At 34.9% G+C, this 20,599-nt stretch overlaps 3 protein-coding genes across 3 annotated transcripts; 2 read left to right on the top strand and 1 right to left on the bottom strand.

Moving 5' to 3' along the window:
* Positions 1 to 2,014: 2,014 nt before the first annotated feature.
* Positions 2,015 to 5,870, top strand: LOC111011953 (LRR receptor-like serine/threonine-protein kinase RPK2). Its single transcript, XM_022285957.2, has one exon. The coding sequence runs from the start codon at positions 2,342 to 2,344 to the stop codon at positions 5,453 to 5,455; it is 3,114 nt and encodes a 1,037-aa protein (XP_022141649.1). The 5' UTR covers positions 2,015 to 2,341; the 3' UTR covers positions 5,456 to 5,870.
* A 1,528-nt stretch (positions 5,871 to 7,398) lies between these two features.
* LOC111011835 (nuclear factor kappa-B-binding protein) lies at positions 7,399 to 15,384 on the bottom strand. Its single transcript, XM_088123084.1, has 10 exons — positions 15,128 to 15,384; positions 13,720 to 14,104; positions 13,482 to 13,622; positions 12,969 to 13,078; positions 12,699 to 12,782; positions 11,857 to 12,027; positions 11,371 to 11,521; positions 9,678 to 9,820; positions 9,466 to 9,589; positions 7,399 to 9,290 (listed from the first exon to the last, which is right to left on the bottom strand). Exons 2-10 carry the CDS (start codon positions 14,035 to 14,037, stop codon positions 7,797 to 7,799), a joined length of 2,736 nt encoding a protein of 911 aa, XP_087979210.1. The 5' UTR covers positions 14,038 to 14,104; positions 15,128 to 15,384; the 3' UTR covers positions 7,399 to 7,796.
* A 2,963-nt stretch (positions 15,385 to 18,347) lies between these two features.
* CCB1 (cofactor assembly of complex C) lies at positions 18,348 to 20,590 on the top strand. The gene is made up of 4 exons (XM_022285783.2): positions 18,348 to 18,751; positions 18,871 to 18,995; positions 19,112 to 19,264; positions 20,225 to 20,590. The coding sequence occupies exons 1-4, from the start codon at positions 18,437 to 18,439 to the stop codon at positions 20,409 to 20,411; spliced, it is 780 nt and encodes a 259-aa protein (XP_022141475.1). The 5' UTR covers positions 18,348 to 18,436; the 3' UTR covers positions 20,412 to 20,590.
* The last annotated feature ends 9 nt before the right edge of the window (positions 20,591 to 20,599 follow it).

Here is a 20,599-nt window from a genome sequence, read left to right as displayed (position 1 = left end):
ATAAATATTTTAAGAGTAGAGGACTAAAATGAACTCAAACTGAAAGTACAGGGATCAAATAGTATTTTAACCTATATACTAAATTTAAACATGTTAATAAAATTCCACCTTCGTGGAGCATGCATTCAAGCTCCTCCCAACCGTCATGGTTGACTCTTTCCCTTGTAATAATAATAATAATAATAATAAGTTTCTACGTATGTTGGAGCAGGATGTATTAAATTATATATTTTATTTATAAATTTACTTGTATCAAGTAAATTGTACATCCTACTTGTAAATTATCTTTACTTAATTTTAAATAAAGACTTGTATCTTCTCTTTTGTAGTCAACAAAAGAAAGTTTCATAGTTAGCGTCATAAGAGTTAAAAAAAAAAATCACATAAAAAAAAGAATATATATATATATATATATTATTTTTTATTTCTACAATAACATTTCAATAGAAACTTCATTGAATTTTAACCCCGTAGCTGTCAGGCAACTTAAGATTAGTTCCAAAAATATCTCTTTTAATTGAAATGTTTTTTCTATTGATATTAGGAGGAAAAAAAAAGAGAATAAAATCAACAAAAATTTAAATTTCAAATTTTTAAGTGACGCTCCGAAAAGGTGGCAATGTTTCATTTGGAAATTAATTTACTTTAAACTAGAACCATTCCCACATAGCTAAATACTATTTTCAAAACAAAAATTCAATTAAAAAAAATGCACCAATAATTATTTTTTTTAGAAAAATTATATTAAATGACATTAAATAAATATGTATTTATAAAAATATGGTTACTTTTTTTCGTAAAAATGTCACAAAAAGTAGTTTTTAGTTAGTCTAATGTAATTGTAATGATATTTTCTTACCTTTTTTTTTTAGTTTACTTGTACAAGAAACTATTTTCAAAACAACTTATGTTATTTGTGTCATGAAAAAACTATGAATTTTTTAATAGGATTTTAAATGAACAATAATTTTAAAGAAATTTGACAGGTAGCGTTTTTTTTTCTTTTTTTAATATTTACAAATAAGTACTTCATTACAAATATATTAGTTTTAACAAATAATTTCAAATATAACACTTAAAAAAAATTATCTGTTAACTTTAATAGTAATAATCAATATGCTTCTATTTTAGGTAATCATCATTGGTTTATATAAATCTACAATTTTCCTATAAAAAAACAAAATAGAAATCAATAATTAACTTAAATATGGATCGATAGTAACCATCATAGATTAATTTTTATCATACTATGCACTAAATCACAAATATTTTAATTTTAACATTCTTTTCAGAGAGTTGAGTTACTGTTTTATAATAAAAGTAATAGATGTTTTATCAATTTAGTTATATTTAGATGCGCTAATTTGGACTATATTTACATTTTATTGTTTAGCTCATACTTTTATAATATTTTAACTACATAATTTGAACTACACCAAAAATTTAAACATTTACATGACACTATTATTATCATTATCATTTTATTTTATTTTTATAAAAAATATTTGAATACTCTTTTGATTCATGTACTTTTACTTTGGTTTATTTTAGTTCTCGTACTGTCAAAAGGTCTATTTTATTTTTTATACTTTCAACTTTTGTTCATTTTAATCCTTATACTTTCGAAACATTCATTTTGGTTCATAGACTTTAAAATAAACGATCATTTTGATCACTTCATTTTCATTTTTGGTTCATTTATTATGATCAGAATTTTAACATGACACTTCACTCACTAAATTTCTCGAAATGTAGCTATAAACTTGTATTACAATTCTACAAATTGACAAAAATATATGAACCAAAAAGCAAGAGAGTATTTAAACCTTTAAAATAATAATAATAATAATAATAATAATTTTCCATTTTTTTCTTCTTTTACCATCACATGATTTTTAGATACTTTTTAAATACATTTTTCTTTTTCTATCATTACGAAAAATTAAAAAACAAACATTTATAAAAATTGTCATTAAAAAATAATAATAAAAAAGACATGCATGTGATTGAACAGCGCAACGTAGAGTACAGTCCCCGATCCCCTTACCTTACGCCGCCCGCCTTTGTCTTCTTCTTCTTCAGTTCTTCTTCTGAGTCACTCACTGAGTCAAACTCGGACGACTCGTTCCCTCTCCAAAATTTTCCCTCTCTCTCCATTTTTATATTCATTCATTCTTCCAATCCAATTTCGAAGAACTCTCTCATCATTCAATTCACCTTACCGAATCAGAGAGCGACGTCTTTTACTGTTTCTCCATCATACGAGTTTTTCTTTCTGTCGCCGGATTTTTCAACCGGCGGCCATCGGAAAGTACGCCTGCGGAAGCTACGTCTCTTCTCGATGTCTTCTTCTCTCTCGTGGTTCTTTTTCTTTTCTCTCTCGTTTGCTTTCTCCGGCGCCGTCGCCTCCGTTCCTGCCGATGCAATGTCGCTCCTCAGGTTTAAGGATTCTGTTTGTTTTGACTCCTCCGCTGTTCTTCGTGGCTGGAATTTGTCCGTTTCTTACTGCGATTGGTTTGGAGTTACCTGTGACCGTGTTACTGGTAGAGTTGTTGAACTGAAGATGAATGGAAGTGATTCCGTTCTCGCCGGGACGCTGAATCCGGCGATTGGAGATCTTGCTGAACTTCGAGTTTTGTCGCTTCCGGATAATCTGATCTGCGGGGAGATTCCGGGGAGCATTGGGAAGCTTCAGTCGTTGGAGGTTCTTGAGCTTCAGGGGAACAATTTCTCTGGAAAGATTCCGAGACAGATAAGTTATCTTCGATCTCTCCGCCTGCTTAATTTGTCTGATAACTCGTTTTCGGGCTCGATACCGAGTAAATTGATCGGTTCGATGAAATTAGAACGGATTGATTTGTCGTATAATCAACTGTCTGGTAGAATTCAAGTTGTCGATAATAGATGTGGCGTTTTGAATCATTTGAGGCTTTCGCATAACTTTCTGACTGACAACATTCCGGCGGAGATTGGGCAATGTTGGAATCTGAGGAGTTTGTTGCTTGATGGTAATATATTAGAGGGTCGGATTCCGGCTGAGATCGGCAGAATTTCAGAACTCAGAGTTCTTGATGTTTCTAGAAATAGCCTTACCGATACGATACCTAAAGAGCTCGGCAATTGCCGGAAATTATCACAGATCGTGTTGACGAACTTGAACGATATCATTCCCGACGACGATAGTTTAAGAGGGGAATTCAACGCTTTCAATGGCGGTATCCCTTCTGAGTTGCTATTGCTTCCAAGTCTGCGAGTTTTTTGGGCACCGAGAGCGAATTTTAATGGCGAATTGCCGAGTAATTGGAGTTCTTCATGCTCGCTCAGAATTCTCAATTTAGGGCAAAATTACATCACCGGTACCATACCCGAAGCGATTGGGATGTGTTCGAATCTAACTTACCTGGATTTATCTTCAAACAAGCTACAAGGTAATCTCCCTTCGCAGCTTCGAGTTCCATGTATGGCGTATTTCAATGTCAGCCAGAACAAAATTTCTGGTGTTCTTCCGAGATTTGAGAAAGACGGTTTCTGTACGAGCATGATCCCACAAGAACCAGCTCCCAATTTCTTAGATGAGGAAGACAATTGGAATGCTTACTTCAATGTTCCTGTTTGGGATTTCTCGAGATTGAATGATAATCTCACAATCGCCCATGATTTTAGCTGGAATAGTTTCAGTGGCTCATTAGCTTCATTCAAAGTGGGAGAAGAGCTTCTGGCTAATGGTCGAAAGTTTTCTTACATACTGTTGCTTAATAGCAACCAGTTCAATGGATCACTCCCCATTGATCTGGTCTCGAACTGTAATGATTTGAAGAGCGTTTCGGTTAACTTGAGTTCAAACTTAGTATCAGGTGAGATTTCTGATGCATTCTTTCTCCATTGTCAACAGATGATGGAGTTTGAGGCAGCAAGTAATGAGTTAGATAACTCGATCGGACCTAGAATTGGCGATTTGCGAATGCTTCTTCGTCTCGACTTGAGAGAGAACAGATTGTCTGGAGTTTTACCAGATCAGTTGGGGAAGTTGCAGAGTTTAAAATGGATGCTTTTGGGAGGGAATAACTTGACTGGAGAGATTCCATCTCGACTCGGTCGGTTGGCTTCTCTAACGAGTTTAGATCTGTCCCGAAACGCGTTTACAGGAGTTATCCCTGAAAGCTTAGCATATGCTTCAAGACTTGAGATTCTGTTGCTCGATCATAACAGGTTAACTGGGGAAATTCCCTCTTCTTTCTCTGCCCTTTCTCATCTCACTAAATTGGATGTCTCTTTTAACAACCTTTCTGGCCACATTCCTCATATTCAGCACATGATTGACTGCATTTACTTTAGAGGGAATGAGTTTCTGCATCCTTGCCCGGATTCATACTCCGAATCCCCGGCTGGTCTTCCGGTTCCTCTCGACGTTCAGAAGTGGAAGAGACGGAGAAAGTTTTTGTCCATGATAATCGCTGTGGCTGTTTCCTCAACTCTAATTTGCATACTCTTGATTATAGCTGTTATCATCTTTGCAAAGAAAAGGCTTGGTAGACAAAATAGTTTAAAGAAGAAACTAATGGTGACTTTCTCGGACGCTCCAGCCGAACTGAGTTACGATAATGTGGTTCGAGCTACCGAAAATTTCAGCCTTCGGTATCTAATCGGTACCGGTGGGTTTGGGTCAACATACAAGGCTGAACTGCCCTCAGGTTCCATGGTTGCTGTAAAGAGACTGTCCATTGGTAGGTTTCAAGGAGGCATTCAACAATTCGACGCAGAGATTCGAACCTTGGGAAGAATACGACACAAAAACCTCGTAACACTTCTCGGGTACTACGTCGGAGAGGCTGAAATGTTCTTAGTTTACAACTACCTGTCGGGTGGGAACCTCGAGACATTCATCCACGAAAAATCTTGCAAGCACGTAAAGCACTCGGTGATCCGCAACATCGCTTTGGACATAGCGAGGGCGCTTGCGTACCTGCATTACTCGTGTGTTCCGAGGATTGTTCATAGAGACATCAAGCCTAGCAACATCCTTCTTGATGAAGAGCACAACACATACATATCAGATTTTGGGTTGGCCAGGCTTCTTGAGGTTTCAGAGACTCATGCCACAACAGATGTGGCTGGAACATTTGGATATGTTGCACCAGAATACGCTACCACTTGCAGGGTCTCGGACAAGGCCGATGTTTATAGCTTCGGAGTTGTGCTCTTAGAATTGCTTTCCGGGAAAAGGTCACTCGATCGATCCTTCTCCGACTTCGGGAACGGGTTTAACATTGTTACATGGGCAAAGATGCTGATCAAGGAAGGTCGTTCTTCTGAGCTTTTCACTCCTGAATTGTGGGAAATGGGACCAGAGGAACAGTTACTCGGAATGTTAAAGCTCGCATCGAGTTGCACGGTTGAAATTCTCGCTCTTCGACCGTCGATGAAGCAGGTCGTCGACACACTGAAACAGTTGTAAATTCTTTTAGGATCACTAACACATCAAACTGGTTGCTGCCTTGGCTACAGCATATGAGCATGCGCCATTGCCTACATTACAACCATCGTACATATTGAGATGAATTCTTTTTCTCCCAGGTTCGTTTTCTAACATCTCTAGCTTAAATGAAATTTACTCTCACACAACACTTGTTAGAATTATACTCTCAAACTTTCGATTATCTAAAAATTGTTGCAATCGGACCCGACTATTGTAACTAAAATCGTGGTTGAATTTAATTGTAATAGTTTTATAAGTTTGAGAGTACGATTCCAACAACCTCATAGATTAAAAGTCATTTTAAAGTTTAGAGTTTGATTGGAACAATCCTCGATTGTAACTGTAATGATTTTATAAGTTTGAAAGGGGCATTTATAACTGCCTATTTGGTTCATTGTGTTTTTTTTTTTTTTGGTTATTTTTTTCACTTTTCTCTTATTTAATTGCTTTTGTTATTATTATTATTATTCTAACAAACAAATGAGCAGAGTAATCAAGGAAAAGGGACCACAAATCTGCATAAATGAATTTGCCTTTCACAGAGTGGTGCAGTAAAAAGTGCATGACATTTGGCCATTTTCTTTTCAGTAAATGATGACAAGTGAGACTTCCAGAAACACACCAAATAATATTGAGGTGTTTATCGATAGGTATTTTCTACTGATCGCTTAACCAAAAAAAAAATGAATGCATAAATGGAGAAATAAAGAAGAGAGAGAAAATAGAATAAATAGCGAGATAAGTACTTAAAGTAGGTATCGAAAAGTATCTAAATATTATTGTTTTGCTTTATTGGTGGTCATGTACTTATAAACATTTAAGAACATCCATCTAATGGTCCTCTAGCTAGTTACTCATCATAATCCAATCATCATACGTTTAACAAACTTGCAGGAGCTTCAATAACATTTCATGGATGAAATATCATTCCCGCTTCAATTATATAGAAACGAGAGTTGAAAATTAGATTACAAAATTAAAAATAAAATCGTATTTCACTTTTATAATTAGAAAATAAACCTACAACTTGAAGATTATCGTATAATAGTATAAAAAGGTCTATGTGAGAAGGCATACATAAGCAAAAATAATAACAATAATAGAATTTCAAAACAAAATTTTTTTTAGTAAATTTGAAAAAAAAAATCAGTAAATTTGTATAAATAAAGGCATATTTATACAATCCTTTTTTGCTTATTGGTACAACAATTACCACTAAGTAGTTCAGGTTTGCTTCAGATTTTAAATTTGAAAATTTAAAATGCAAAATACTTCGATAAGAATCCAATTTCTTGTTACATTAGAACATATAAAATATAATATATTATAAATTATATAATATTATAAAATAATAATTAAACAAAATTTATAACATATATCTTAATAAATTAATTAATATTTTAGATTGAACGTAATATTTGATAACTACCATTTACAAATATATTACAAAATACACCTCAAACAAGTTTTTAAATTGGGATTCAATTTCTAGATATACTACCAAACATAAATTCAAAAATAATAAAAACATGAAATACAATTATTTTCCCATTGAATATCTTGTTTTCATATTTCTATTTATTAAATAACCTTGTTTTCATATTTCTATTTCTTAAATAACCAACATAACGCACTCTAAAACATCTATCAAATCTTGATCCCCACTCGAATTTAAAGTAGTTAGATATTAATATCCCCACTCGATAGTAAATTCGACTTTCCTCCCCTCACATATTTAATGTACTATTGTCGGAAAAACAAAAACAAAAAAAAAAAATGAATACCAATACATGAATCGATCCTCTCACCAAGTGGTTGAAAGTTGAAACCAAGCAAAATAGAACTCATTTCACCTGGCTGCAGTTGTTAACATCACCTCACATGGAAACCAATCAACTTAACGGTAAATAAAAAGGAAACAATGAGGAGAATCATGGCTTTAAAGCATTTTGGCCTCAGATGGCTTTGTAGCCTCCAAAATTATTGAAATATCTTTCTAAGTAACAAACAAAATAGAGAGGAGAAGTGTTAAGATAAAAGAACAAGCTACAAAAATTTACCTTACCAGGAAAAAGCACTTTTGCCTGGAACTTGAAAATTTCTTCTTCTCTTTCAGTTTCAGCTGCCCATCTAACATCTAGATATATACATGGTGTTGGGTTTGCTTCTCTTCTTGTATGATGAATTTGGTATTATGTATAACAGCCTACCACTCTTTCAAACTTCCACAATTTGTTTCTTTTTCTTCCTCTTTCTAATGAAAATCTTAGGCTCCAACTGAAGCCAAACTCATGGCCCTGTCTCTCCCACAGATTTCTCCTCATTGATTCCATGATCTCAAATATGGTTTCTCCATTGGATCAGTCAAATTGGAATTCTGATGCCTCATTCCTACCCAGCCCATACCCTGGGATGCTATTTCATGCCCTCCCCCCAAGTAGTCGAGAGGATTGGATGCTTCAGGTAGGATGTTGCCGATCATGGGATTTCCTTCACGCAGCATGCCGTAGTTCCTTGATGAAATGAATTGCCCATTTGACCCCATTGCATAGAAAGGGGAGCGGAATTGATTGCCTTGAGAGAGAACACTGAATAAGGTTTGATCTGTGCTGATGCTTCCACTACCAATGCTCTGGTTTGGGACCATGACGCTATCAGACCCTGTGAACCCGCCACGGACTTGATGTTCGCCCGAAAACCAGTTCTCGCCTAATAAACTTGCACCATTTATGGGATGAGAATGGATATGGGAAGACATGCGAACTGCATTGACAGCCCAATCCTGCATTCCAACTGTGGTCAACTGTTGCTGTGCCGGGATCAAATACCTGTTGCCATCAGGAAAAATATTCTCAGGAACACCACCATGTTGCATGTAAACTTGCTCATCTTCCTTTCCTCGTTGCGGCAAAGGCATGGATAAATCTGGCTGCTCCCGGAAATGTCTAGAATACTGACTCTCTTCTATCAAGTCATTGTTTGATGGCTGGAAATCTAAACCTGAGTGCCTCTCCTTGTGATGGAAGGGCAGCGCTCCTTGTGTCTTGAACACAGAGTGAAGTAACCCATCTTTACCTTGGGTTTCATAAGAACCAAAGGTGCCATCATCAGATTGTCTAGGCAACAAATTTTTGCCAATATCTCTCCCATGCAAATCTGTTTCCACAAAAGTACCATTATCTGATTGTCTAGGCAACAAATTTTTGCCAATATCTCTGCCATGCAAATCTGGTTCCACAAAAGTGCCATTATCTGATTGTCTAGGCAACAAAATTTTCCCAATATCTCTGCTATGTAAGCCAGATTTCACAAAAGTGCCGTCATCTGATCGTCTAGGCAACAAATTTTTACTAATGTCACTGACAGACAAGTCAGATTCAATATCGAAAACTTGAGTTTTTAGCTCTTCATCGGCATGAGAATTTGCAAGAGACAAATTATTGATAGATGCATAATCATGGCCGGTTGTGGAGCTGTAGTAATTCTTTGGCATGCTTGGTCCTGAGCGAACATCACCAATAGAATGCAGGGCCTCTCCCTGGCTGACCGAGCAATCTAAAGCATTCAAGTTTCTTGATATTTCAGACTCTTCAAGATGAGTATCACCAGAATTTGGGGTGTTGTGGCTTTCAGGATCCAAATTGCTGTCAATCTCCGGCTCCCCATTAACCTGCTCTGAAGACGGACTACTTTGGGAGCCAGAAATAGATTTTTCAACAGATTCACTGGTTGTACGGCTCATATCCATTTGATCCGCTTCTTCAGTATCCATTTGTTCTTGGCGCATGCTATCATGGCTTTCAGTGTCCACATCCTAAACCCTCAATTACAGGTCAAGATGTTAAAAAGACAATGCCGCAGAAGGAACCGGAAAAAATACTGATAAATTAAGAACTAGCTAGATTTCATATGACGATGGCCAAAGACTTCAGGAAAGAAAAGAAAATAAATGAAAGAGAATAAAGAACAGAAGCAGAATTGTTAAGCACCATCAGTAATGTTTGTCTATCTTTCAGATCTTGCTCCAAGGCCTTGGTTATTTGCCGTCTCTGTAAATGAGTCTCTCTCCAATTTGCATATGCAACTGGGAGATGAACTTTTGATAATTGCAACCTGTGCCAAGAAACTATGATATGAGCGAGACGAATGAAGCTTGATATTTAGTATAAATGTAAAAGTGTTACTTTACATATGCTCTCACCAGTGCTCATGCAACTTCTTCCGTTCTTCCTCTACAAATACTTCGTATGGCTGTACATTAAAAGCTTTGATGTCACCTAAAACTTGGTGGAGGGATCCTGATTGCTTCATGTTCTTCACGAGGTCATGCTGCTTCTTACTGATCTGAAATGTGTAAACAAGAGATGCATTATAACTTCGCTAACTTTCTCAAACCAAAGGTTGAAGATACTCGAGTAATAAATCCTAATGACAAGAACAATGAAGCTGCAGGAAGAGTATTGCCGAGTGAAAAAAATCAAATATATGTATGGGCCAAAATCCATGACACCTAACATAGTTGTCTTGCACGGATGAGACTTCCAAGTCTCAGTCCTCTCAACTCAGACAAACTTTGAAACCACATGTGAGAAATCTATCCTTGCTTCCTCATAGTAAAGACGTGTCAAGCCAAGCGAAGCAAGCGGGCACTCGGAGACCCAGAAACCCATCCATCTCAACACATCTAAAACTAGGTTGGCTACAACTATGTCTTCACAACTGATTGGTTTAAGAAGTCATCAACCACATTCTCTTCTTAACCGCATCCCCAGACAAGCATACCTTTGGAAGGAAGATAAGGACTCATGTCCCACGTCCCATGACCTCTGGACATCCTACATCTTGCATTTTCTAGTCACGAGAACCCCAACTTAAGCTTATATATATGATGTCAATTCCCAATTTAAGGTATACAATTTAAATTATTCAAGTGATATTTCTCACTCACAACTCAGAAAACACTACTTCCCAGCATTCCTTTATTCTACCTCAAAATCACTCACCCAACCATTTAAATCCCTCTGACCAACATGAAAATGATATTTCCTAATTTCAATATCTACTGACAACAGAGTTCCACACCCTCTCCAATATATTATTCAGCAAATTTATATTATTGCTTAAAGTCAACATTCAGAAATCAAACTTGGTTTACATAAGATGAATTTTTTATTTAAAAATAGAACAAAAGTCTCTTTTTCGTGTGTGTGGTTGGTGGGTGGATAAGAAAGCTAAAGAAACTCGAGGGAACTAAACAAACAAACACTCTAAACACTCTAATCTTTTCTTCTTTTCATAGGAAACAGATAACGTCATAACATAGATAAATGATAAAACAGGGTCCTACATCAGAAGAGTAAGAGATCCCAAAAAGGCAGACCAAAATTATATAAGAAGACCCGAATCCAAATTAGTTGTAGAAAAATTACAAAAATTCCTATGAAGAAAGATCACTTCAAGAGGAGGCTGTAAACTGTACAATTTCCAAGAAAATACGAAAATATCTATACATCTAAAAGAAACAAGGTTGATATTTTGAGCAAAAAATACAAGTAAATGTTTGAACACTTCAGTTCAAGTGTTCAGAAATTCTTCAACTTATGTTTACAAGCCTCTAATGCATGTCTATTATGCTAAAAGAGTGTTCAACACATATACAACAAGAGTCTGACATGTATCCAATTTATTTAACAAGTCTTTCACACACATCTATTGTGATTAACAAGCTACCGACACATGTCCAACAACTGCCGAAGTGTACGTGTCAAATGTGTTGACCAAGAACATGAAACCCAAATTAATGTGTCCATGCTTCATAAAAATACTATTCTGTTGTATGTAGTATATTTACTCCAAGGTTATATACAACATGAAGTCACAAAACATCACCTAACCTTGCAATATGACATATATTTGGAACCATCACTGCACTGTAAGTTGCGTTTTTGTAACTTGTCCTCGGGTCTCGTTCCCACGTTGAGCATGTCATCTAAAGCAGTTGATGAAGTTCTGCATCTGTCTCGCTTGTATCCTTTATTGCACATCCTGAACAACCCCGATTGAATATTGAGAAATTACTTCCAAATACAGATTATTCAAGAGAACATGACGTGCACCTATACTTCCTATTCACAACTTAGAGCAGAAACCCATCGTAACACCATAAAGAACCTATCTCTAATTGAAAGGAAAGGTGGATAGACCAGACAAGTGTCCACTAACTCATAAAAGATATGGATAAAAATTATATGAAGAACCAATAACTAGATTCATCCAAAGCAGCTATTTTTATGACATCATTCCTGCATGATTCATAAACACGGGGCCTATATAAAACACGGGTTAGCATTCCACATGCATATTCCAGAATGCTAAGTTACCTTTCTGAAAACACTCTACCCTTCATGAAAGAAGTCTGGTTATCACTGCTACATGCTTTCTCCTCTGAACCCCACGAACCAGATTCTGATGTAGCTGTATCATCATCCTCGTGATAGTCAAATCTGGACTCATTCACTAGGGTGGAGACTCTCTTTTCTGCATTTCTTGACCTGCTTAAAGTACAGTTTGCATTCTGTATTTATTACATTTTCTTTCCCGATAAAATAAAAGATCTCCCCAAACCACCCCTCCCTCCAAAAAAAAAGGAAAAGGACAATTGGAGCACTAATTTAACAAAAGAGAGCGAGAAATATTATGAAAGCACTTTAATTCGTGAGATGACAGAATAAAACTGACAAGATCTAAAAATGCATGGTTATATATATTTTAAATTGACAAAATATCTTGCACCTTTTAGTCGGATAAGAAAATTTTTGGCATTCTGTTTAAATTGACACAACTGGCAGGGTCTAAATTAAAAGGTTTGCTACTTTAACTTTTTCCCATTTCAAAATTAATCATCAAATGCCAACCTTGACCATCCTCAAAAATTCAAGTTATGTGAGGAAGACTATAAAGAAAAATTACAAAGATAAATCAACTATATGTATTTAAAGATTATTCCTTTATAAAAACTAAACACTAAAGGGTCATTCAATTTGTAATGAATCGGGAAAAAGTTATTTTAAAAAGAGAAATAGTTGAAGCAATTCTATACGTCAGCTATAAATTTCTTCATTGCAATAATAAGAATAGTATCCAAGCTGATCTTCAAACTCTATTAGGAGCAGAAAGGTCTAAAATTATGAGTGTGAAAGAAGGAAAACGAAAAGGTATCAACCTCCATGTTTGATGTATGATTTCCTTCTCCGGATCTTTGCAGTTTGTGCATCTTTCCTTCAGTTTTTGCAGATATCCAATCATACTGCAAAAAGTAGGAACTCATATTAGCAACCGCATGCTTCATTTAAAGTAAACACCACTAAAAGGCAAACAGAAAATAGTGATATTTCAAAAAATAGTGATATTTCAAAAAATTAAGAAAACATTGTTGAAATCATCAAGTTATAAATGGAAATTTAACAGATCGAACAGTAAGTACACTTCTTACTTGTTATGGTACTTCTGTAACTCATGGGAGTATGCTTTTTTATCTGTCCTTAAGCACTGTTCATGCTGAAGAACTGCATCAGGGTGAAGGGCACCAGAGCAAAGTGAAGCCTCCCTGCAAGTACATATTCATATAAATACGACAGTTACTACGTAGCCATCAATATTCCTCACAAGAAATTTTATCACGCTCAAAATTTATCCCTTGCCATATAATTAAGTTGGATGGAAAGATAAAGTAATACGTAGCACAAAATGATGGAAGAGAAGATGAGAAACAAAATTCCAAACTTTAATCAGCAGAATCTGAAACAAATTAAACTGAAAGAAGAACCCATGATTTGAGGCTCTTCTTTACCAGCCCATTCATGAATCACCCTTGTTCCTGCCAAGGTCTGACACACTGTGCTTTTTTTCCCTCCTCTCTCTCTTTTCGATAAGAAGCAAATATCAAAGAAAGGAAAATTTTGTAATTAGGAATCTATTATTAAATCAATAATTTGGAAGGAAATACTTGCCATTTAACAAGAGGATTTCCAAAATGAAAATTATCCCCAGAAAACAACGCTTCCACAACTGTCTCATTTTCTTGTCCTCCAGGAAGAAACTTCCTCAGATTGTTTCTTTCATTTTCTGAAAGATATGTCTGCCAAACCTGTAATAAATTCAAGGCCAAATGAGCAAAAAAGAAGGGAAAGTAGTAACTTAACTTTAATACAGATAACAAGGTCTAACCACAGAAATATAGCTACCTCATGTGAAAGGACTTCTGATAAATTTTCCAACTCAAAAATCTCATGAGGGACATCAAAAACGTCAGCTAAGATAGTGTGTTCGTTAGAAACCGAATCAACAAATGGTCTCAAATTTCTCCTACTTATGCCAACTTGTTCCCTTTTAGGAACAACTCTTCTTTTACTCCCATCCCACTCCAGAGTAATATGGGAACTTAATTTTGCATCATTGTGTGTCAAGGCAACATTCTTTTTTTTCACTCTATATAGTTCTCTTGAACTGTGACCAACTACACTGGCAGAACTCAATCTTTTCCTCCGTTGATTGGCCGCCATTAGTTAAGTATCAAAATGAGTTGCAGCAAATCAACATACTATCACATAGTGAGATTGTTGGAGAGGCCTGAAGAAATGAATCAATTAATAAATTTTTCGACATAGTAAAATCATAAAGCCTCAGCAGCCAGCGCCAAAAACTAATTTCAGGAATAGGGAACAGTTTCTTCAAAATCATTCCTGGAATCGTACCATTCTTTAATAATTTAAGTACGCTTGCGTAACATTGCATGTCATAAAGATAACATATTATAGCCATAGACAACCTTAAGTAGAGAAACATAAATTCAATTGACAACATTATTTAAAATTCAGTTTACTGCTAAAATGAAACATCCAATTTCAGGCAGCCACTAGCCCCTGATCTAACGATCGCTGAAATTTCCAATTTTCAGTGCAAAGAAATGATATATCACTTTAATGTGCCGTGTCAATCAAAATGGTTATACACCAAACAAGTATTGAGTACACACTAAGTACAGAAAAACTCACTTGAACAAACATAGAGAGAAACTTCAAATTTCTAAAATTCACTTTTCTGCAAGAAAACCATGGATTTAACAGTTCCAAAAAGAAAAAATAATAATAACAACCATTGGATATGCAATTGTCTATAACCCCAGGGTGAGTATATAAACAATTGAAGTCAAATTTTAGCTAATTAAATGGTGCCCAGTTACAGCGATTCTACACAGAAATCGACCACGCATGTAACTCGAAAGGCTGCACAAGGGAGCAGGGGGCCCTCCATCCTCCACTTAGAAACAATACATAAAGCATGCATAATCATTCATAGTACCAAAAATACTAAAAAAAAAACACCACCAAACAATACAACCCCATGAAAATAACCTAGAAAATTACAAAACAAAAGTCACCTCCCTCTTTTTCAGCACACAACAGAGAATCAATTCCGCAGCAAGAGAGAAGGACGAGGGCCGCCATAAGAGGCATGGCAATGCAATTGAAGAAGAAGAAGAACGACAACAACAAGAAAAAGGAGTCCACCCAGAATTTAAACAAAAACCCAATAATCGGAGCAGGAGAAAGAAATAGAGAGATTGAGATTAGCAAGCGAAATAGAACATACCTCGGATGTTCCCAAGTGGAAAAAGTGGGAGTGAAAAATGGATGAGAAATTGTGGGAAGAAGAGGAGAAAATGCAATCGGTGATGAAGCGAAGCTAAAGAGGAAGGGGAAGGGGAAGGGGAAGGGGGAAGGAGTGAGAGATAGGGTTTGGAGTTATGGGATATATTTGTGCTGTGGAGGCTGAAGTTCGAGACAAAGAGAGGCACTGAAACAGAGACCCAATGCCCATTGGAAGAGAGAGAAGAAGAAGAAGAGAGAGAGAGAGAGAGAGAGACAGAGATCAGACGTTGTTCGGAACCGTTAACTTGTGAGGATTTTGCAATCGACTCCGCTCGGCTCGGCTCGGCTCCATCTTTGTGGTACATATAATATTTGGCTTTTTTATATTAATACTTATAAAGTCCTATATTTCCTCTTACATTTAACTCTTTATATTTCTAAATGGATTACAATTTAATTTTTTTTATTTTTGTTAGTAACCATTTAGTAAAAAAAAGAAACGTACACAAGGTTATTTGGTATTTTTATCTTTTCTTTCACTCCTAAAAACTTTATGGGTATATTTCCATGTTATATATAGCATGAAGTAAAAAATTAATTTATGTAAAAAAACAGTGACAAACAAAACACTATTCAAACACTTAGTAAATTTATGGTATCATTATCTATTTTTTAATGGCCACAAAATTATTTGTAATAATTTAGTTCGTGAACTTTAGTATGTAACAATTTAGGATGTACCTATAGTTCAAATTTTGTAACAATTTAGTTCCTTATATGAAAATTCTCATCAAAATCAAGTGTTGATTTTTATTATGTAATAATTTAGGTTTTGTAGTTTATAAACACATTTTATCGGTTACATATATAAGAAAACTCATCAAACACTAACAACATTTTTCATGTCAATAACTAAATTGTTACAAATTTTAAACTACAAGGACTGAACTTTTATATACTAAAGCTGAGTGACTAAATTGTTACCAACTAAATTTAGGGACTAACTCGATCTTTCAATGAGAGTGCAGGACCAAAAATGATTTTTAGCCTATTAATATGTGAAATTTGATTTAAGACATACTAGTTGTTTTCTAAATTTTAGAGGCTGAACTTGTAATTTAACCTATTTTATTTATTTTTTATCCTTAAATTTTAAATTTATTTTAGATTAAATTATAAATTTAATCTTTAAACTTTAGTTGTGGTTTTCTTCATCTTCAATTTTGGTTCTAACAAGTCTTACTTTGAACGTTTATGTGGCATTTCAATGGAACTGATAAAGTGACAATTGAGCATGGTAGTACATAAGAAAATAGGTTAGTTTAATAAGATAAAATGTTAATGAACTAGCCAAAAAAAATTTTAAAATGTATTGTCCCCAACATAGATTTATAAGAATTAAAAATTAAAAGTCGTGATCCATGATAACTTAGCTTTTTAATGTTTAAGAACTAAATAGATGCAAGTATCAAAGTTCAAAACTAAATTTATAGTTTAATTTTTAGTTTATTTTAGTGTCATTATTCTTAAATGATGTTGTAGTAAATTTTGAACATAATTCAATACATATATTATCGATCAAAATATTGGAGTATCGAATTCTTTTTCTTATTCAATTTTTATGTTATATTTAATACAAAGATGTATTTTAATACAATTTAAAACATTAGATGGTGAATGAGAGAAGATTTGATCTAATAAATATAGAGATGTATTCTATTTGTTCCTCAAAGGTCAAACTTTAAAAAATTCTCCATTTGGAAGTCTTTTGAGAAAATGATTGGATACATTTTGGCTGACTATTGTATTTATTAAAAGAGATCTAAACCTTTTAATAACAATGATAGACAATAAATTTGACTTTATAAATCCTTAGAATGTAAGTACTTTCTAGGGTAAAATTTTCACATCACTAAAAGTTTTCATTATCATTGTTTAAATATGTAAGCAAATCAATGTAGTATTCATATTATTTATCTATTTTCTTAAAAAGTCTAGGAATAATAGATATTTGGTATTACTAAGACTTCACACCAAATTGAGTTTTTTTTTTTTCTTTCTAACAGCCCAATTGAATCTAAGTTTACAGTGAATGATAAAAAAATATATTTTTAGTCTTTAATTTGTTCGTGTTAAAAATATATTATTATTTATGAAATTCTCTTTTGATTTTTTTAATACAACATGTAAGAGTGAGGATTTCACTCAAGTTGACAATTCCTTTTGATTGTTCGTGGTTTAGTTTAGTAAGATTAATTGGAGTCAATGTAGCCTTCTTTTTAATTATGCTCACGTTGACGGTCCAACCAATCTAATTTATTTGTTTACTTTTTAGTAAATTATAATTTAGGAAAAAAAGTCCTCGAAAACAAACACTCTTGGTGGCTTTAATAAAAAAAATGATGTGCTTACATATACACCCACATATTTGTTAATTTTTCTTTAATTTTATAGCAGTTGGAAAAACATAATTTTTAAGAATTGTCTAATGATATGAGATAAGTGGTGTACATTTGACATATAGATGATAAAAGTAATTAATCATGATCTAAAAGCATGCTTGAAATTATTGGAACAAAACTCCAAAATGCCTCCATGCTATTACTATTAATTACAGTAAATATGATTTTTCCTATCCACGTTCAGGTTCAACTATGTACGACCAAATAATCGTGAGTAAAAAAAATTGTGATTCTCTCGCATATAGTTATTTAAAAGTCCTATTCTTTCTTTTTTTTTCAGAAAAGTTCTACTCTCATTTGTCCTACATCTTGCATCTTCATCCCTCATCTTAATTTTCTATCTTAATTTTCTTTAACTATTATTATAGAAAAAGGTTGGATATAGATTTCTAAATAAATGTTTCTGACTTTCAACCATCATAATATGATTTAATGATCAATAAGGGTTCATGTAAATAGCAAATGACTTAGAGGATCAAACCATGATGGCCGCGCCTAACTATTTTTTACTCGATACTAATTTTGACCCTAATACCAACCCTTTACCCAACCCTAAATTTTTTTTCCAAAACAAAAAAAAAAAAGAGAGAGAGAGAGAGAAAGGGAGGGAGGGAGAGAGAGAGACCGTGTGAGTGAGTTTGGAGTTGGCTCGAGTGAAGCGAGCCTACCTTTGTGTGGGAAGGTAACGGCAACCACAAGATGAGGTAGCCGCGTCAGCCACCTCTCACTTCACAAACCAAACCTTTTTATCCTTTTCTTTTCTTCTGTCTTCTGCCTGTGGCTGTGGATGTGGCTGTCCCTCTTCTTCAGAAAAACTTACTCTCCATTTCTCTGCCGGACGGACACCTATGGCTTTGGCAGCAACCAAGCTACTACCATCTCACCTCCATCCTCTTCCTTCCCCTAAATCCTTCTCCACCGGAGACCTACCTCCGCCGTCATGCCTCCCCGGACCTCGCACTCTCGTCAGGCCGCAGAGATCGGTAACGGTGAGAGTCAATGCGGAGCCGCTCCTCGCTCTCCAATTGGACCACCACAACTCCGCCTTCTTCCTCGCTGACACCGTCGGCTACTCCATGGCTAGCTACTACACTTCTCTCGGCCTCTTCGTCATCTCCGTCCCTGGCTTGTGGTCACTCATCAAGCGATCCGTCAAATCCAAGGTTCTCTTAATCCACATACAATTTCAATTTCAATTTCAATTCCTCGCTCTGGCTCTGGCTCTGGCTCTGTTTCCATCGGTAATGGATTGAATTACGAATCGCATTCGCATCGGTTTTAGGTTGTGAAGAAGACATTCGTCGCCGAAGGAGAATCGAAGAAGGCGCCGAGCCAGATCGCCGGAGAGATCTTGTCATTCTTCACTCGCAACAACTTCCAAGTCACGGACAGAGGCGAAACCATAACGTACGTAACCCGATTCTCATAGATTATTTTGTGAGTGTTGTTCATCATCTTCAGTTTAATGGCGAAGAAGAAATTACCTAACAACTAACGAAGCGAAGGTTTTGATTGATGTGAAGATTTGAAGGAGCGATGGTGCCGAGTCGAGGCCAAGCGGCATTGCTGACATTCTGTACTTGCATTAGCCTGGCCAGCGTCGCCCTCGTCCTCACCATAACTTTTCCAGATTTCGGCAACAACTGGTTCTGGATTAGCAGCCTCAGTCCCCTAGCGTAAGTTCTGCAACTCATCGATGGACTCAGTTTTGGATCACTTTGGGCTTCTGGCCCAAATTATAATGGGCCTCAAACTTAAGCTTTTCCAGGCCCTATTTTGGTGGGTTTGGATCGTTTAATGGACCTCCAAGGATCAAGTTCATAATCTAATCCTAAACTCAATATTAAAAACATTTAAAATATGATAAACAAATACCGTATATAGAATTACATTTTACAATATAGGAATAAATTCTACTAAGTTTGGGTAAGACTTTGTTTAGTTCTTAAAATTTCATTTTAATCTTTAAACTTTAAAACAAATTGCAAGGTCACCAAGATCTAAATTGTACTGCCACATTTTCTACCGACTGTTTATAATCATTTTGTAAAGATTAGGAAAAAAACCAGAATCCTGACCCGGTAATGTTTAGAAGTTCAAGTAACTTCCGTAAAAAATAATAATAATTAAAAAAAAAAATCAACTTTTAAGTTGAGAAATACTTTTTAGTCCCTATACTATTACACGATTTAATCATGTACGGTAACAATTTAATCTCTAAATTTTAGTATATAATAACTTAAAATTAAGTGTCAATTTTTATTATATAAAAGATTTAATTGGATCAAATCATTACAAACTTTAAACTACAATAATTAAAAATTATTATATCCTAAAGGTCCCTGTTACCAATTTAGAAGTACAACAAAACTTCAACAACTATCAAATTCAAAATCTATCTGTTTCTATCTGTTTTTTTATATAATTAAAAAAAAAAAACTAGGATTCCAGAAGTAGAGAGTAAAATACAAAACACAGAGATTTTAAAAATATCCATTAGAACCAAAAAGTATTAATCAACTTTTTGAAGTAGAAACAAAATGAATTAGTTGGTTCTCAGATCCAAATTGAGATTGAGAAACATGACAATTGAGAGTACCTGAGAAGCTAATGTGAAGGTGTTGTGAAACCTGCAGAGGAGCATATTACTGGGTGAAAGCATCAAGAAGGGAGGAGATAAAGGTCAAAATGATAGTTGCAGAAGGTGGAAAGCTTGCAGAGATTATTGTTCAAGGAGATGACCAACAAGTAGAGCTTATGAGAAAGGAGCTTCAGTTGAGTGAAAAAGGCATGGTCTATGTCAAAGGCATTTTTGAGCAATAATCATTCCTTGTTACCACTTCTCTACCTTTTTCTAGCAGTTCAAACTCAATTAGTAATCACTCCAACATTCCTCTGGAAAGAAAGCAAACAATTTTGGAACTTGTACAACAATTTCCAAACACATGAATCATACAGATACGACATCAAAATTGAATGTTAATGTTCCCAGTTTCTCAACAGTATGGGTA

The sequence above is a fragment of the Momordica charantia genome (assembly GCF_013281855.1).
Source record: "Momordica charantia cultivar OHB3-1 chromosome 4 unlocalized genomic scaffold, Mcharantia_2.0 BLBB01000004.1, whole genome shotgun sequence".
NCBI classification, from domain to species: Eukaryota; Viridiplantae; Streptophyta; class Magnoliopsida; order Cucurbitales; family Cucurbitaceae; genus Momordica; species Momordica charantia.
This window is presented reverse-complemented; position numbering and strand designations above follow the sequence as displayed.

Bases quoted from the DNA above. Each gene is read 5' to 3' on its own strand.
- LOC111011953 (XM_022285957.2), top strand. From the start codon at position 2,342: ATGTCTTCTTCTCTCTCGTGGTTCTTTTTCTTTTCTCTCTCGTTTGCT.
- LOC111011835 (XM_088123084.1), bottom strand. From the start codon at position 14,037: ATGGCGGCCAATCAACGGAGGAAAAGATTGAGTTCTGCCAGTGTAGTT. The intron at 13,623-13,719 runs GTAGCTATATTT...AATTTATTACAG, and splicing joins CAGAAGTCCTTTCACATGAG to GTTTGGCAGACATATCTTTC. The intron at 12,783-12,968 runs GTAAGAAGTGTA...TACTTTTTGCAG, and splicing joins TTACAGAAGTACCATAACAA to TATGATTGGATATCTGCAAA.
- CCB1 (XM_022285783.2), top strand. From the start codon at position 18,437: ATGGCTTTGGCAGCAACCAAGCTACTACCATCTCACCTCCATCCTCTT. The intron at 18,752-18,870 runs GTTCTCTTAATC...CATCGGTTTTAG, and splicing joins AGCGATCCGTCAAATCCAAG to GTTGTGAAGAAGACATTCGT. The intron at 19,265-20,224 runs GTAAGTTCTGCA...TGAAACCTGCAG, and splicing joins AGCAGCCTCAGTCCCCTAGC to AGGAGCATATTACTGGGTGA.